Raw genomic sequence first — 18,653 nt, 5'->3', positions numbered from 1 at the left:
GATGCGATGAAGTCAACCGGGGCTGTCACGAAGGTGTAAGGACATAGTATTTATAATGGTATAGGGTAAGAAATAGGAACCGCCGGAACTGACACCCCTCCTCGAGGCCTCCACCAAACTTACCAATCACAATGTCTTCAAAAAGCCTTCATCCAACCACTCAGGAGAGGGGATGGCAGGATAAACCGTTGAACATCAACCAAGCAACGCCTCGGCAGGGACCAGCGGGAGGACCTGGGCTCAGCAATCCGCCCCAAACACGTGCAAACCAAAAACTAAGAAATACCAACACTAGAAATCAAAGTCCCTGAAATAGCTGCGTACAGGGTGTATATGCAAGAGCATGTCCTCATTTGCAACTTTATGAGCTTTTCGCAGGAAAAGAAGGCTCTCTACTGGTGGATACAACAAACATGGCGCCTAGCAAAAGAAAGCATCAATCTGCGGCGATCCAAACTCTAAATTTATTCGTGCAACAATACTCTAAATTTACCGAATTCATTCGTGCAATAATAATACCAAGGAAATTAAAAATATAAAAGCCATTCAGGGCACATAAATTCAAAACAAAATCAAAATATCAAAACCTGGGATCCAAACTGAGGCCATTTATTCGTGCAATAATACTCTAAATTTAGCGAATTCATTTGTGCAATAATAATAGCAAGGAAATTAAGATATTCAGGGCACATTAATTAAAAAAAATCAAAATGTTAAAACCAGATAAGACATGTGAATTTTCTTTTAATAAAACAACATGTTCTACTTGCAAAAACAATTTTTAAGAAAAAAACAAAAAGTTCCAAACCAAATTGCATTTTCGTCAGTCCCCACCTTCACCTTCTAAATTACTATAGTAAAACATATACAAGCATGCCACACAGTTGGACCCATTCATTCGTGCAATAATCCTCTAAACTGAGGCAATTCATTCGTGCAATAATACTCTAAACTCGGCGCATTCATTCGTGCAATACAAGGAAATCAAAAATGAAAAAGCCATCCAGTGTACATAGATTCAAAAAAATCCAAAACGTTAAAACCAGTGCACATAGATTCAAAAAAATTCAAAACGTTAAAACCATGCAATTGGAGCCCATTTCACTACACAGTTGACAGAAAAATAGTTGCAATATTTATTAGAAATTCGACAAGCCCAATACTACTCAAGGAGTTGCTCCGAGATCTTTACAAAATTATTCAACCAGAACAAACCATTGGCCTTAAAGTTTCAAAGCCTGTCCAGTATTAGAAATTGACGAATCCAAACAAAAAAAGTATACCACTAATAGTTTCTAAACAAATTCTCGACTAATTCTCGACTACAATAAAAGCAAACACCAATTCCCTATAATCAATCAAAGGCCCACTGATTTTCACGCCTGATCTCCTCCTCCTCTTCAGGAGTAAAATCATTCCTTATGTTGAAAGTTCTACGTATTTCTTCTGGCGTTTTCCCTTTTATCATGTCGGCAACAGTCCGACATGCAAGATCTAGCAGATTTTTTATGTTTAGGTAATTAGCAGCCTGCAAAAACCCGGAAAGCTTAATAAGCCAAAATTTCCGTAAAATATACAAATGTATCTATAGCCTGGACAGGCATATACATGTGCTAAGCATTACTAAAGAAAGCGACGAAGATATTGCAGAACAATTACATGGAATGAGACTACACAGAGATTTCTAGCATGGAACATTGATTTACTGGAGAAGCCATCGGTAACTGTACTCAGAGGTTCCAAACAATTTGGTTGGGGTAATTCAGGTAGATTAGACCCCTCAAAACAACAAATAAGAAAAGCGATAATTTGGTTCAAAGAATACCAAACCATCAAATAAGAGTTTGTGACAGAATACCAGGATAAGGTCGAACAAAGTCGCCTCATCGACTTTTACGAATTCTTCATCCCAAGTCTTGATTTCGTCCTCCGAAATGGCCGATTTCTGAGCATCGACATGGTACTTGCAGTATTGGATGACCTTCGAGAGTATCGCACTAGAAACGTTTGGCAGCGGAATAGCATTGGCGGTGCCAGTGTCCTCGATCATGTACTTGATGGTCTGAGATTCAAATGCCACAGCCTCAGTGACATCAAACAATTCGCCATCTGAGCTCTTCAAACTCACCTTGCTTTCCGAGGCCATGGCTCCCCAACTAAAAAGTTGATCCGAATCGAATAAAAGATGATCTGAATAAAAAGAAAGGACTGAATTTCTGTGTATAAGCGAAGAGAACTCCAGAAAGTATGAACGAACTTTTGCTCGATCAATATGAGATGAGCGATATGTGGTAAGGGCAATATATTTATAGCCTGATTGATTACCCAAATAACCATGCCATGGGCCATTCGCTGCCTTTTTTAATTACTTTTTCTTAACTCTAGTTAACATAGCCCAAATCTGGAGCTTTTAAGGTTTTCTTGTTTTATTGTTTTATACCCGCTAATTGTTTTCGATTCATGCTCCACTTATTTTATTTTAGTGCATTAGTGGGCCAAATTGCATCTAAAATTACTTTTTTGCTAAAAATAGCTAGCTATTACGTCCCATTTAGCTTAAATGTAGTGAATAAAACCAAAGAATTAACAAAGAGAAAAAATCATCATAAAAATAAAACAAATATTATACTATTGAATGTCATCACCAAAAAATAAGAAATATGATTAACTAATATTATTTAGTGAGCCGACGGATGTGTAAGTTTATCCGCCATGTGTTCTCTTTAAAATACAAATAAAAATTATGTTGTAAACAGAAAAATAATGTTGGCTATAAAAATAAGTAAAAAAATGTGTTTTCAAAAATATTTCAACAAGAAATTTAAATAAACTAATTGAAGATCTATGTTAACTAATTTATGTTCATAAAATTTTTTTTTTTTTTTTTTAACAGAAACGAGTAGGTTGATGTATTAATTCTTCGCTGGAAAGCCATAATTCAGATTACAAAGAGGTGCACAGAGATCAGATTTCTCTTCTATTAGGATCCAATTGACTTCCCCTCCACTAAGCCTGTGATTTTTACTAGCTGTAGTTCTTGTAACTTTATCTATCTTTCCTAAATTGCTGATACAAACAAACTGCTTCATTAAAAGGCAGTAAAACATTTTAAATAGGCTATTTAAGGGATGGGGTCCCAGCTTTCGTCTCCATCTCTTAAGAGCACTCCAAGGGGGAGAAGCACCACTTTGTTGGCTTCAGCATCGACTTCTTTATTGTTTTCTCTCTTAACATGAAGGAACTCCAGATTCTGGAAAGTGTTTGTCACGACTCTAATTCTGCTCAGGAGTCTTGATAATCTTAAATCTGAGGGAGAGGATTTATCCACCATGGCCTTAATTATGGACTGGGAGTCCCAAAAAATAATTGCATCTTTGATGCCCAGAGATATGAGCATCTTGAGTCCCTGGAGGAGAGCCAAGGCTTCAGCTTGAATGCTGGAGTTGAAGCCCACTCCCCAAGCATATGTAGATTCAATTCTGCCATCTGCATTTTTAATGACACCACCTACTCCAGAACTACCGGGATTGCCCTTTGCGGCTCTGTCAAATAAAAGAGTTTTTCTTGCCTTCTTTTTGCATAACTCAACGAGTTCTTCAGTCTTGAGACGGATTTGACAATGCTTTAGGGGAGGAGGAGCCTGACTTTGTCAACGAACTCGAGGCCCAGAGAATCTCCCCAAGCTGCGTCTTGATCGCTAAGATCTTCCCTGTCCAACTGATCTCCCACACAGTCCTTCAGGTGACTTTTAATTTTAATCCAGATTATTTTAGGATCACCCTTTTTCATCATTAAAAATCCAAATTTGTTTTTTGGTCTTCGCGAGGGACCAAATGTCTTCAGCCAGCAGCAAAAGTAATTTTAGGTAGGGCGACGTTCCAGTGAGCTGTTTGTTGCGAGACTGTGTACTTATCGATCCCCATCCTCGTGCATCTGCTTTGCTGATGTTTAATGGAGAAGTGGATGAGGAGGTTGGAGTATTCTTTGGACAGATGCGATGGCACCTCAAGATTTCCCCAGCTCTGCCAGTTGTTGTTTTCCCATTGAGATAAGTTCCACAGCGTTTTGACGCCAACTCTATCCATCTAATATTTTAACAGGATCAGAGAACGATCATCAACGATGGGGTCGCTGCCCATAATGCGGTCCTCCCAAATGTTAATACGCTTCCCATTTCCACGGATCCAGTGCATGTGTTGTTTGACTAAGGTAGAGGCTCTGTCACACAACTTATGAATCATAGTTTCAGGGGTGGTGATAGGATTGTCAAGGCAGCGGGCTCTCTGCCCACGGAAGTACTTTTTCCATAACACAAGCTGAGCCCAACCTGGATTTGGAGCAATTATCCTCCATAACAGCTTTGCGCCCAAAGCAATATTTTGCTTGTTGATATTCTTGAATTGCAGTCCCCCTTCCATTATGGGCAAGGAGATTGTGTCCTGGCTTACTAATGGAATTCTATTCTCATTAGCTTTCCCACATTTCCAAAAAAAATTCCTTATATACTTCTCAATTTTCCTTGTGATGCCAAGAGGAGCCATCATCATTGCAGCCTGATAGATGGGACGGCTATTTAGAACAGCTTTTATTAGCACAGTCTTACCTGCTAGGTTGAGCCAGTTGTATCCCAAAGAACAAATTTTAGACTTGATTTTTTCCAGCAGAGGCAACCAGTGTTTACTGAGGGCTCTTTTTTGGATGACAGGCAGACCCAGATATTTGAAGGATGACCAAGCAGAGGAGGCTGCAAAACCAAAGCAGTTAGAAATGGCTTGGATCATTCTGGCCTTTATATTCCAGCAGAAAATGTGACATTTGCCTTTATTGAGATTACTTCCTGAGTCCTCACAATAGACATCCAGCACTTCCTTGAATTTTTTAGCCGAAGGAAGGGAGGCAGCACCGAGGCGAAGAGTGTCATCCGCGAACAGTGCATGGTTTATGCTTTTGACGCCTCTTACGATGCTTATTCCCATTATTTCTTGATCTGCTTGCTTTTTATTCAAAATGAAACTAAGGACGGAGGCTTGGAGGACGAAGAGCAAGGGTGATAGAGGGCACCCTTGCCTCAGCCCTCTGGAGGCTTTGAAAAAGTCTGTGGCCCTCTCGTTCACCAAAGGGACGATCCAAGGCTCACTGATACATGCCTTGATCTAGGTGGTGAATTTGGGGCCAAACCCAAATTTGTGCAAGACATCCAACATAAATATGTGCCTTACCCTATCAAAGGCGCTTTCAAGGTCCAGTTTGACAACCATACCTTTCTCTTTCCGGGTCAAGCTTGAGTGGATCGCCTCTTGGACCAGGATAAAGTTGTCCACTATCTGTCTTCCTTGACTGAAACATCCCTGATTCTCTGGAATAATGGAAGGAATAATAGATTTCAACCTGTTGGCAATCACTTTTGTTATCAATTTGTAACCTATGTTACAAAGGGAGATAGGGCGAAATCTGGAGAAAGTGTTGGCTCCTTTTTCCTTAGGGATAAGGGCTAAGAAAGCCGAGTTGGTACTTCCTCCTATTTTCTGACAAGCTTGAGATTTTCGAACCATTCTGCCTAAATCTTTTTCCACAATCTGCCAGTAAGTCTGCAAGAATCTGGCAGTGAAGCCATCTGGGCCCGGAGCCTTGTCAGGCTCCATGGCGAATAGAGCGGATTTAATTTCATCATTAGTGACATCTGATTCCAAGAATTGGTTCTTTCTGGCCAAGATCAGAGTGGGTACCTCATTCCCTAAGGATGAGGTCTGCCCCTGGCCCTCTTTTTCACTATACAGACTTTTGAAATGAAGGAAGGCAGCATTTTTTATGCTTTGGATATCTCTGTGGGTGTTGTTCTCTTCCTTGATTTCAAAGATGGAGTTCAAATTTTTTCGAGCTTGGGATTGCGTGTGAAAGAAAGCAGAGTTCCTATCTCCTGCCTTGAGCCAAAGCCTACGAGATTTGACCCTCCAATACTCTTCCTCGGCCAAGCTTGCTTTTAGAAGCTTTTGCTGGAGCTCAGCCTCCTTATCAAGGACTTCTTTTGTGATCACTTCATTTTCCACATTCAGATGGTGGTTCTCGAGGCATTCCTGAATCTTTTTCCTTTCCACTGCTGGATTGGGAAGGGATTTAGCCCAATTTTTCAATGCAGCCTTCACTCTCCTAAGCTTTTCTTCCCAAACGAAGAAGGCAAAGCCATTGACAGGCTGCTTCCATGTGTTTTTTACTAGTTGCATAAAGGTCTGCTCCTTGACCCATAGGGGGCTGAATTTAAAAGGAATAGGGCCTTGATCCATATGGGCCACGAGATCAAGTTTGATGGGTCTGTGATCAGATACGCTGCAAGGGAGAATATGCATTCTAGATTCTAAATCAAGAAGAAGAAAAGAACTTGAACAAGAAATTTGTCTAACCTTGCAGTAATGTGACCCGGGTTGAGCCTTTTGTTGGACCAGGTGTATTTTCCGGATGAGGTTTGAATAAAATATTTTTGTGTTTTATATAAAAGGAATAATCAATGTGGGTTATCAATAAAATATTTTAATACGAATTAATATTGACATATACTTAAAAATATATTATTAATAATCAAGAAACATTTTAACTTGAATGTACATGTTGTGGAAATTATTTTAATGTCAATTATGTATATATTTACGCCGTAAGGTATTCCCCTTCGAAATCAACTCCCCCCTTATTGCACCGTAAGATTATATGTTAGACGATTGAGAAAAGCTAAACCATTCGATCTTGAGAAAGTATTTATGAATTCGTTGAACACTAGTATTCAATTCGCATAGGTAAAGACGTCGTCTACGAACTCCTGAACTTTGGGAGTGAGCTCTTCGGCAGTTGATTAACGTGGTTGATTTCTGCCACAATCGATGTGTATCACCCAGATTTGAAGCTGTAGAACCTGTTATTAGAGGAAAATCGTGATATGAAGGGCATCGTCTTCGACCTCAGTGTGTTGTTGAATCAGTTCAGACATGACTACCTTCTCTAGATGGCGTGCGCCACACCGGCATACATTTTTCCAGAGGTGATTATGAAGAATGGATCTGACGGAGCCAAGGCCAACATCTGATCTTGCATGTTCATATTGTTTGTGCTCCTCACGGGGTACCTATCGTTATAGGATGCGAATCTAATAGTATTGTATAAGAAGATCTACAAGGGGATTTCAAATTCCTGCCTCATTTTCCTCTGAAGTTCGATGTCTGGTTATCTCGCTGCTAGACCCTAACCCTATGACGAGGATCATTGTTCCACATCTCATGGATGTTTCTTGGTTCTACCAGAGCTTGAAGCACCCGTAGGTCGACAATGATGTGGAAGTTGGACAACTGGAAGATGTTGGCTTGGCCTGCCCCGACCCCAAGCCGACCTACCTAAAAGCCTTTGACATAATTTCCCTCCTGTCGAGGTGTAATCTCTCGAGGTTCTTCAAAGATGATGTCGTAAAGAAGGAGGAGTCGAGGTCCACTTTGACTCAGCTGGCATCGAGCAAAATGTTGAAGTTGGAGGAGAGACGTTGAGTGTATGAAATGGTCAGATTCAAGCATTTGGAAGAAAAACCTCAAAATTTAGAAGAAAGGGTTTGGGTAAATCCATGGATCTGATAACAAGAGTGAGTGATTAGGTCTCGGAAAACCTGATGTTGGTGCTGCTGGAATGCTCTAAATGAGTGCCTTCGAAAAATGAAGATACTGAGAAATCTGTACGAGAAAATCAATGCAGAGAAGAGATTCCAATCGTTCCCTCTGTATGGAAGAGACTTCCTAAGGAGATATTAGAGCTGGTCTTGGCCAGATTGCCACTGAAGAGAATCCTCAGATTGAGAACAATGTGTCACAAGTGGAACATATTATCATTGAGCAAGAGGTTTACCATACTTCATTCTATTCTCTAAGCCCTAATTTTCAAGAAATGTGTTCTTGTTTGATGTCCTTGATGGTTAATGCAAAGTGAGCTATTGATAATGGAAGTGCAAAGAAAGACGAAACCCATTCTTCTGTTTATGCGAATATGACATCTGAAAGTAATGTAATGGGAAAGGGGAGCTCCAAATCTGACCATGAAGGTTGCAAGGGAATTCCATGGACCGAGGAAGAACACAGGTAAAAATTTAAGCCCTGGATACCTTTTCTCTCCAACAATTTTATTTTCGGCAATAATTGTACAGACCAATGGTATTCACTTGACTTCAGTCCATTGCATAGTTTGTTCCCTTGTTTTTATCTTATATATCAATATATTAAATTACTCTGACAACTCTGTATTGATTTGGATTTGTGTTTCTTTGGGATTTTTAGAGCTTCAAAGTTTTAGTTGTTTGAGATTCTTTATCATTAGTTTATTGATCTGACCTATAAATTTCCTTTAGGTTCTATTCTTGTGGGCCTGTTATTAGAAAAACATTATGCTGCAATTTTTCTACCTTTATCTCTGTGAAAAGGAAGTACATATTTATATTCGTTTGGATTTTTTGATGTTATTGTTTTCTTTCACAATTTTTTTGACTGCCATTCCATTTTTTGAATGAAAATAAACAAATTGGATTAAACCATTCAATTTTTGTGATGGTTTTCTTTATGGTGAATATTTTGAAACTTTTTAGAAGGATAATGCTTATGTTCCTCCTATCTGGTTAATTTCTTGAGGACCTATCCTAAAAACTTAATAAACAAATTTTAGGCCACCTAACTAAGGCTATCACAACTGATAATTAAAATAGAAAATCGTTGCCAAAGTAAAAACTCTTAAAGTAGGTTTGAGGCACTCTAAGAGCCTGCATACATTAGTTGGAATTGATCAAATGTGTTCAGGGTGGAGACACTCTAGATCTTCTCTTAATGATCCAGGTGGCTCTAGGGACACACACAGGACAAAGAGGGCTTATGAACACTCAAAAATAAAAATGGTCAGAATGATTTCAAACTAGGACTTGAGTGTATATATCATCATCCTGATCACGACAATGTGAATAGTTCGTCAATCCGAGCTCGTATGAGGGAGAACGAGCCAGTCAAAGTTCTGGTCAAAGTTGGGCTGTGGGCCAGGTTTGAGTGTCCTACAATTTGATTGACCCCAAGGCATGAAACTTAGCTCTCGAAGTGGGCTAAAATTTTGCCTCTTTAATTTGTCTAATAAGCCTTATGTTAGAAAAATTTGAATAAATTGCCCTATTATTAAATATATATATATATATATATACACACACACACACACAAAAGCTATGCTTAAATATGGGCCGGTGGCCACGACCCTGCCAGACCCTCCATCAACCATCATACAATGTTCATATTAATGGGGTGGGCGGGCCACCTCCGGTGAACCCGGCCCACATCCCTATCCAAAAACGTACGCACAGTTAATGGGAGGTCGGTGGGTATCGAGCCTGTGCCAGCCACGTCGGCTGGCCCACGACCATGCGGCGGCAACATGGCATGTCAAATAAAACAACGCGACTCCCTTTTAATGCACACCACGCTGCCTTTAATACTACACGGAACTGATGGCAAGAAATGTAGCACAGGGCACCAAAACAGTGGAACCACCGCCCAATAATAAAATCTAAAAGAAAAAGATTTTGCATGTTAATTTGGGAGGGGTGGAATTTGATCCCCCAACCCCTCCTCAACTATTTTCTAAACTCTATTGTTGCGCCAACGAACCCCACATGGGTTAATCCACCCAGGACTTACATATAAACTCATTTTTGTCAGTGCACCCAGGAGCAGATGGAGGAACCAGGAGTGGCCATAGATTTTGAGACAAAGGAGGCATGATATTCTTTGATGCCCAAAGATTCTCTGGGGAGGTAAAAAAAAAAAACTGTCAGAACATAGTCAAGTTTATAGTCGTATTTCACGGTTTTCTGTAGTGATCGCAATGACGAGGTCAAATTCACCTTTTGATTTGTGTATTTCCAGTCCACCCATGGAGCAGAATCTTTGAGGAATCTAGGGGGAATCTAAAAAATTCCTTGAGTCCCAGATTCTCAATTTCTCAGAATTCTGAAATTTGACAATCGATTTTGCACTATTCGATGCCACAAATCTAATGGTACATTCAGATTTTTCATTTTCACATTATATTCTTCAGCCACGTTTCTAAGTGGAATGTAGGTGTTAGCATTCATGTGTGAGCAACAATTTCCATGCGATTGATGCCATCCAATCGATGGCACAAAAAGCTTCAGTAGTTTGACATCCGCTTCTTCAGATGGCCCTTGGTTGTGAAAATTTTTTTCGCCTTGATCTTCCACTTACATGCACATCTACTCAGTCGTGAATGCAGATTGCTTGAGATTGTTTGAACCTTAAATGATTGAGGACCCTGAAGAGTAGAGTCAATTGCCTTCTGTTGATGATCTACTACCGGAATACCTTAATGTGTTGCGGGAAGATACAGTGCTGGACAGAAAGGTAAGGATGACGCGTAGTGGATAGGTGGAATACCTCAGAATTGGGCTTAAAGGTTTGAAGCCGAGCAATGCGAAGTGGATTGAGACTGGATAAGTGAGACATCAACTTCCTCACTTAGTCGATGCTTAAAAGAAAACCAACTTTTGGTGGTCCAAAAGCTTTTCAGTTGGGAGGCCGTGATCCGAATCGGATCCATAAATGACTGTCATAGAATCGTGACTAAAACAGGTCGAACAAATCCTTGAAGAATCCAAAACACCCTGAACCAGTGGCCATGGCAACCGGCTTGGAATGACGAGGACCTCGGTCAAAGCGTGGTGATCGAGGCCCATGGAGACTGCGCAGGAGGTCAAAATAGCCCCTAGGAGCACCGTAATGGGAAAAGGAGCTGGTTTTTGATGCGCATTAACGCATCGCTGGGAAAACAGGGCCGAAATGGTAGGGCTTAAGCACTCGGTCACATCGGGGAGCCAGAGGACCGCGGGCGGAAAAAGGAAAAAGCGCCAATGTACGATGGTGGGACCCACGGCCTGGAAACCGATGGTTTGATCGGGACACCCTTGAACGGTAAGAGTTTTTAGAGAAAGCGGAGCGATCACAATCAACGATCGACGCGTGGCAGTAGAGGAGAGAGAAAAACCGCTGCGATCACGCATTATCGATCGAGCAAGTCCACCGTGCTCGATGTGCGAATGACATTGGATCTTGAGGAGCCCAGATCGGACGACTGAGATTATGCCCGATAGACAAAGCGGAATTGACAGGGGATAAAGCCGCGATTTAAGAGGATTTGGAATCCGCTGATCGCCATGGTGGAGAAAGCAACGAATCGACAAGCGGGCTGGCACAGTTCTGACGGAGACACGTGGCTACTTCTTGAGCATTATGTTGATGCCGAACAGGGAATTCCAAGCACACAGGCGACATGCTAATCGACACAGGAAGAAGAGGAAACAAACAGGCCGAGGATTGAATGACTTAAGCCATGAACGGAGGCAGTCGAATGGGGTATTGGAGATTAGAAGGGAGATTCAGATCGAAGAGTCCAAGTGACCAAGAGAGACAGTGAACAGTGAACCCTGAGAGGAGGACTAAGCACAGAGAGCAGTAAAGCCAAGCAGAGGAGACAGAGGGCCGAGCTGACCACAGGCAGCATCGAGCACCAGAGAGCTTGAAGAATGAAGCCTTCCCATAGAGGAATCTGTCCGGATTGAGCATCATAGTTGGATCTTTCCACTGTAGACCAAGGGTCATAGATCCGGTAGGAAGAACAAGAGTCTGTGTACTCCAAGTGGCTTAGGGAATCCAAGAACCACCCTGCCAAGAAAAATCTACTTCATGAGAACTCATATTGAGTCCCTGTATTGTAATTTCTCTACTCAAAGACGTAATAAAACAAGGCCACCATTGAAGCTGGACCGGAGATGTAGCCCTGGAGAATAGGGTGAACTCCTTATTAAAAATTGCTTGTGTCTTTGTGTCTGCTTACTGCATTTCTTTGTTGTCTTTCCATTCAAAATGTCTGTGTATTGGCAATCTGATCGATCTGTTATTTCAATAACACAGAACACACACACCAGCACATGAGTCTGTAATACCTTTTTGTTAAACAAATCTTTACTGAGGTCACTCATAGGGTGATTATCAGATCAGATCCCCAGAAATTTGGAATCCTGGATGCTGAGGCATCTAGGAACTATCTTTCTTTGGTGTGTTAACCTTTAGGTGATAAGGAGATATACAGTATCACAAATGTCTATGGACCTCAAAAGCAAGAAGACAAACTCAAGCTTCTCACCTCCCTTGAGGAGCTAAGAGCAAGACACCCTAATATGCCCTGGATCGGTGTAGGAGATTTCAATATGATAAGATCTCTTACAGAGAAAAAATACGGTATCGGAAAGCAAGGCAAAGACTCCATGGCCTTCCAGAACTTCATAATGAACATGGGGTTAGTGGACACTGAAACAATAAATGGGACCTTCACCTGGAACAACAAGAGGTGAGGGGCTTCATAAGTCACCTCTAAACTAGATAGATTTATTATAGAGGACCTCTTTCTCTCAAGCCCTCCCATGACAACTTTTATTCTTCCCTTTAGAGGTTCGGACCATTGGCCTGTACAGCTGGAAGCTACTTTTATGGGTACACCAAGATACAGACCTTTCAGGTTTGAGAATGCCTAGATCTCTCACCTTGAATTCACCAGTAATATGGACAAATGGTGGAGAGAGGATCTGAATATTCAAGAAACTAGAATGTTCCTGCTCCAACAGAAACTTAAACATATCAAATCTAGGCTTAAAGATTGGAACAAAAAGGAATTTGGTAATATCTTCAGAGCCAAAAGATAAGCTGAGCAGAAACTCCAGGAGATCAATCAGATCAGCATCACAAAAGGCTTTACCGAGGAGCGGAAAAAGCTAGTTGATTCTTTGCAGGAAGAATGGGAAGATAGGTGCTTGCAAGAGGATATTTTCTGGAGACAGAAATCAAGGATACAGTGGATTAGAAAGGGAGAAAGAAACATGAAGTTATTTCATAAATCCACCATGGATCACAAGGCACACAATAGAATCACAAAGCTCAAAGATTCTCATGGGAGAGAAATTGTCTCTCACAAATACATGGAATCTGTCCTTGTACAACATTTCCTCAGTATAGCAGAGGAGCCTCTGGAGGATAGATCCAAGTTCATCAACTATTTCACTTAGTATATCCCACAGCTGGTTACCAAATAGGACAACCACAACCTTAACAGGCCAGTGTCGAAAGAGGAGGTCAGTGTAGTGATCAATGAAATGCAAAATGAAAAATCTCTAGGCCCTAATGGGTTCAATGTAGACTTCTTCAAAGCATGCTGGAAAATAGTCAAACAGGATGTCCTTGAGGTGGTGGAAGACTCAAGAAGATCCAAAAAGGTTCTGAAGGCTTTTAACACTTCCTTCATAGCTTTGATACCAAAACAGGAAAAAGCCATGACTCCAGAGGGTTTCAGACCCATAGCTTTATGTAATGTGGTGTATAAAATTATTTCCAAGGTGATTGCCAATAGATTCAAGCCCCTTTTACTAGCTCTCATCTCAGAGGAGCAAACGGGCTATGTGGAAGGAAGAAAAATCCTTAATAACATCATTTAAGCTCATGAGGTGGTACACTCTCTCAAAAGCAACAAACAAGCTGGTATGATCATGCAGCTGGACCTAGCAAAAGCTTATGACAAGCTAAGTCGGTCTTCTATAAAGGTAGTTCTAAGAGCCTATGGCTTTGACCAAAACTGGATAAGATGGGTTATGGTAATAGTTACCATGACCAGTTTCTCCATCCTGCTTAATGGCACTCCTTCAAGACTCTTCACACCCTCAAGAGGTCTTAGACAAGGGGATCCACTCTCACCCTTCCTATTTGTTCTCATTATGAAAGGGCTAGGCAGAGTGATTAAAATGGCACATGCTGAAGGAAGAATCTAGGGTATCAAACTCACCTTGGATGGAGCGGCAAAAATTCATCAAAAATTTGTGGATGACACAATGCTGCAGGGCATACCCAGAGTCAGGGAAGCTAGAACGATCAAAGATATCTTAAATGACTTTGCTATGGCAGCTGGCACAAAGGTAAGCCTCAACAAATGAAAAGTTTTTTCTTTAACACTGCCATTGCTATTTAGAGAAACATCACTAGAATTCTTGGGTTTCAAAGGGACCAGCTACCTTCCAAGTATCTGGGCATACCTCTAATAGATAAACCTCTAATTAACAAAGTGTGGAGCCAATAATAAATAAAATTCAGGACAATATCAGAAAATGGACATGCATGTCTTTAAATTTGGCAGGGCACCTTGTGCTCACACAGGCTGTCCTGTAGGAAATTCCCATGTTCATGTTCTTAGCTCTTCCTGCTCCTAAAGGAATTAAGCAACAAATCAGGAGCATACAAAGGGACTTTCTATGGGGCAGAGGAGAAGAGAAAAATAAATGGGCTTTAGTAGCCTGGGACAAGATCTACAAACCCAAGAGCCATGGTGGCTTGGGGCTTCATGATCCTGAAACCATCAGCAGAGTTTCGGGAGCTAAACTCTGGTGGAGATGGATCAAGGAATCGAAAACTCCCTAGGCTAAGATTTGGAAACAAAAATATGCTAAGAATTGGCAGGAGAAGGATCACATTAGAATGTCAGGTCATGTTAAGGGCTCCCACATTTGGAACCTTGCTTGGGAAAATAAAGGTATTGTTCAGCAATATAGTTTCTGGGAGATTCGAGCAGGGAACCTAGCACGATTTTGGGAGGATAACTGGCAAAAGGAACCCAAATTATATAAGGATGAATTAGCAACTCTCAAGAATGACACAGACAACAAAGGTCTACTTATGGTAAATGACTTCTGGGACCAGGTAAGGAACAATGGAAAATGGAGAATTTGGAAGGATCTAGGCCACAGTGAAGAGAGCCCTCTGAAGGCCCAGGCAGAATCTCTTATTCTAGATCTAGAGCATAGGAGGATTCTGGTATCCTCCTTGCCTGACCAACTAAGACGGGGAAAGAACACCGAAGGAAACTTTAACCTCAAAGAAGCTAAACAGGTAGTAACATGATTTAACTGCCTAAACCTTGATCAAGTTTGGAAGAATCTTTGGCAGAGCCCCCACTGGATGAAAATAAAGTTATTTATTTGGCTAGTTCATCAAAGGAAAATTTTAACTTGGGAGAATCTCCTGAAAAAAGGCTTCACTAGACCATCCAAATGTTACCTTTGTGGCTCACAAGAGGAGACAATGGATCGCCTTCTCAACCTCTGCCCTTTCACCTCTATCGTGTGGGAATGGGTGGCCTCAATCTTTAGGCACACTGATAGGAATAGACTCAACATCTCCAACACTTTGAATAATTGGAGGAAAAAATTCTCAGGGAATGAAATCATTAATAAAGCCTAGACTTTGGTTCTAGGCTTTGTCATATGGGATGTTTGGAAAGAACGCAATAGTTGGATATTCAAGAACAAAGCAAGCAATCCCTAGCACATAATTGACCGAATTTTAAGGTAGCTCAAAGACAAAGTCAGAAGCTTGTTGAGGAAACTTCCTAAGGACCCTCCTATGCCCCAAGATGTGTGCATTCTACTACATTTGGGTCTCCAGTCTATAGGTCCTGTTATCACCCCAAGAAACTCTCCTAGGTTGTATCTCAGAGATGCTCAGGAACATTATAAACTCAAAAAAATGTTGGAAATGGATGAATGGAAGGAATGATGCTTGTTCAATCTAGATAACCACTTCTACTATGCTTAACTCCAGACATGGGTGAACACCCCCAGACTGCAAGGCTTTAGACCACCAACTACTCATAGTTTGAGGATTAGGTGAACATGGAGAATACTGACCACACCAGCAGATGCACAAGACCATGTGATGGTCGGCTGCAACCAGTAAAGAGGTCTGCAAATCTATTTCCTAATGCACAGACAGGATGACAACTCTCTGGCACTAAGTAAACAGAAACCTGCATAACACATTCAATGATACATACTAGACTTCAATACAGAGGTGGGATGACAACCCTTCTAATGCTAAATATCAAGAGCACATGAACAAATGCATAACAGGCACAACCTAGAACAGAGTAGAAATGGAAAGTGAGCAATTAACAACAAAAGAAGCTTGTATTAGCTGAAAATGAAGACCATACGCTGCAAGTATCAAAGTAGTTACAGTCTCCAGAAGTTGAACCTTACATCAAAACAACAACCATCAACCCTGATTACATCTATGTTCTAGGTATATATAGAGTTTGATTACAAAGATATGCTGTTGCTCTATGCGTGGAGGGGTCATAATGGACCACCAACCGCTTTAACTCTCTGATGGTGTCTCTACTACAATCCGCTTGCTTCAATGAATTAATTTGACACTCTGGTGCTCTGTTGTACTCCTCGAGCAGGTGGAGTGTCGTAAAGGAGGAAATCCCTTAACTGCTGGATGTGCTGATTTGCCCGAGTCTTGTCCTTTCCCTTCTCAGCCATCCTGTTTGTTGAATGTGGTGGTTGAAGAGTAACTGCGCGGAGTGGTGAATAGTGGCCACCTTCGTCCTTTCGGGAATATGAAATGGCTATGCTGCGTTGTCTATGCTCCTTGATCACTCCTGTTGCGGGTTGCATCGTGTTGTGCTATCGCCTTTCCACTTCCAACCTTCTGTCTCTGTCTCTCGGCCTCTTTTAGGTGATGGGATGGCTATTCAGGCCTTTGTGATCTCTTGAAAATGTTTAATAATGATTGTTTTCTGTTGTGTACAGAAAATGTTGTAACGCTGAGAAATCTCGCCCATTCTGCTTCTTTCGGACTTCAAAAAGTCCACAAACATGATTAATTCCTTTATTGGGTCCGCCCTTCAGGTTGCTGTCGCATATCTCAGCCGACCGGTTCCCTCGCTTCCCTTTGTATTTTCATTTATCTAACGAAAATATACCAAATACATTGAAAACGGCTTGTGCACGAACTTGAAATTTTATAAGAAATCATTTGTAGTGCCATCGGGTCCGACCCATCGATTCGCATGCATGTATATGTAAAGGCCCTGCCCCTTTGGTTTCCGCCGATAGCGATATTATTGTGGACCCAACAGGCATTGTAACATGGTTTAATAGCAATATCACATCCGATAGGTGCAATTGGTAATCGGCCATCGGCAATGTTATAGACATGACTTATAAAAGGCTTCCTGAAAGCTGCGATTGCGATAGGATATGGCTGTCTGCTAAATGAAGCGGTGATCCGAACTTAAACAGGAACGCAACAAATTACAGAGATAACCATAAACAAAGATATGCAGCGGAAATAATAGTTCATTTCATTAATGTAAAACACTGAAATATGCTTACAAATAGTAATGGAAATAAACCAGCTAGGGCGATGGTAGCTTATCTCTGAGTAGAGATGTGGTGGCTACATGCCTCTGAAATTTCTTACGATGAGGCTCAAGGGCCTTTTTATTATTGAACAATAAGAGAAAACCCTAAACAACCAAAACCCTAACCCGAGGAGATGTAACACCAAGAGTTTGTGGGCCCCATTGGGGTGAGTTGGATAGCCAACTTCCGAGGGTCGCGAATTGGTCATATTATCTCCGTTTGACGCACATGATAACCCATTGGAAAGATCTATCAGAGGACTACAACGAAAAAGATGATTTTTTGATAGAAAAATTGATGGCAGTGGATTTCCCAAAAAACGTCGTTTAGGGCCTCAAAACCGCTCCAGCAGTTCAGGACCCGAAAAACTGCTAAAAATAGTAAAATATGCTATAATTAAGGAAACTGAAAAACTGAAAGAAGCACATGGATTGGGCTCCAAGTGGAATTAGCAGGTGGCCACCAATATCCACCTGGATCAAGCGGCCCCTGTGTATGCCTTGGACCCTTTTGAGCACAACCAGGCAGACCAAGCCTATCTCTGATCGTAGAAAATCCTCGTTGTATAGCAGAGCTAACACTGGCTCCTTTTGGGGATGAGATCCTCCCTGTGAGGTCTCAAGAACTTGTAGATCAATGCCTTTCCTGTGAAAAACAAATTAGAAAAATTTCCTAGTGTTCCATTGGGCATGGAGTCTACTTTGCTTACACTAAACTGATAAACAAAATATTTACAACTTTAAGGCCAAAAGACCTTAAACCACATAAATTTTCAGAAAACACCCATTAACTGGGCCATCAAAAACTGCTTCTCCTTCCATGCTTTTGAGCATAAAGGTATTGTTCCCTTGAATCTGAGAAATGATAAAAGGCCCTGTCCAGAAAGCATCAAATTTCCCATGGTTGCCTTTCTTTTCTTTCAGTGCATCCCACTTCAGAACCAAGTCTCCAACCTGAAAATTATCTGTTTTTGTCCTCTTGTAAAAAGCTTCCTTGATCTTTTCTCTGATGTGCTGCATCCTTTTCAACCAGCTGTTCTCTGATTTGATGTACCTCTACTAGATCAGTGATCCTTTTTGCCATGTCTTCCTCCTCATTTTGTTCTCGCTGCAAGAACTTTTCCACAGGGAGAGTTAACTGAATAGGGAACGCAGCCTCAATGCCATATACCAGCTTGAATGGAGAATTACCTGTGGACTTCTTGATGGTCACTCTGTCGGCCCATAGTGCATATTTGAGCTTAGAATCCCAATTCTTTTTATTGTCTTCAACAACTTTTTTATTTCTTTTTCAATCAAAGGAAGTAGCATAGGATTTATTGGTCTTGGCTTCTGTG

The 18,653-nt window shown here is 41.2% G+C and overlaps 2 protein-coding genes across 2 annotated transcripts; both read right to left on the bottom strand.

Moving 5' to 3' along the window:
• Positions 1-1,354: 1,354 nt before the first annotated feature.
• LOC149172474 (SKP1-like protein 1B) lies at positions 1,355-2,146 on the bottom strand. Its single transcript, XM_089427726.1, has 2 exons — positions 1,859-2,146; positions 1,355-1,528 (listed from the first exon to the last, which is right to left on the bottom strand). The coding sequence occupies exons 1-2, from the start codon at positions 2,144-2,146 to the stop codon at positions 1,355-1,357; spliced, it is 462 nt and encodes a 153-aa protein (XP_089283852.1).
• A 1,939-nt stretch (positions 2,147-4,085) lies between these two features.
• On the bottom strand, positions 4,086-4,976 carry LOC149172473 (uncharacterized). The gene has a single exon (XM_089426335.1). The coding sequence runs from the start codon at positions 4,974-4,976 to the stop codon at positions 4,086-4,088; it is 891 nt and encodes a 296-aa protein (XP_089282461.1).
• Between the last annotated feature and the right edge of the window lie 13,677 nt (positions 4,977-18,653).

The sequence above is a fragment of the Pinus tabuliformis genome, chromosome 4_2, assembly GCF_031772625.1.
Source record: "Pinus tabuliformis cultivar Carrire ecotype Pingquan chromosome 4_2, CPIR1, whole genome shotgun sequence".
NCBI classification, from domain to species: domain Eukaryota; kingdom Viridiplantae; phylum Streptophyta; class Pinopsida; order Pinales; family Pinaceae; genus Pinus; species Pinus tabuliformis.
This window is presented reverse-complemented; position numbering and strand designations above follow the sequence as displayed.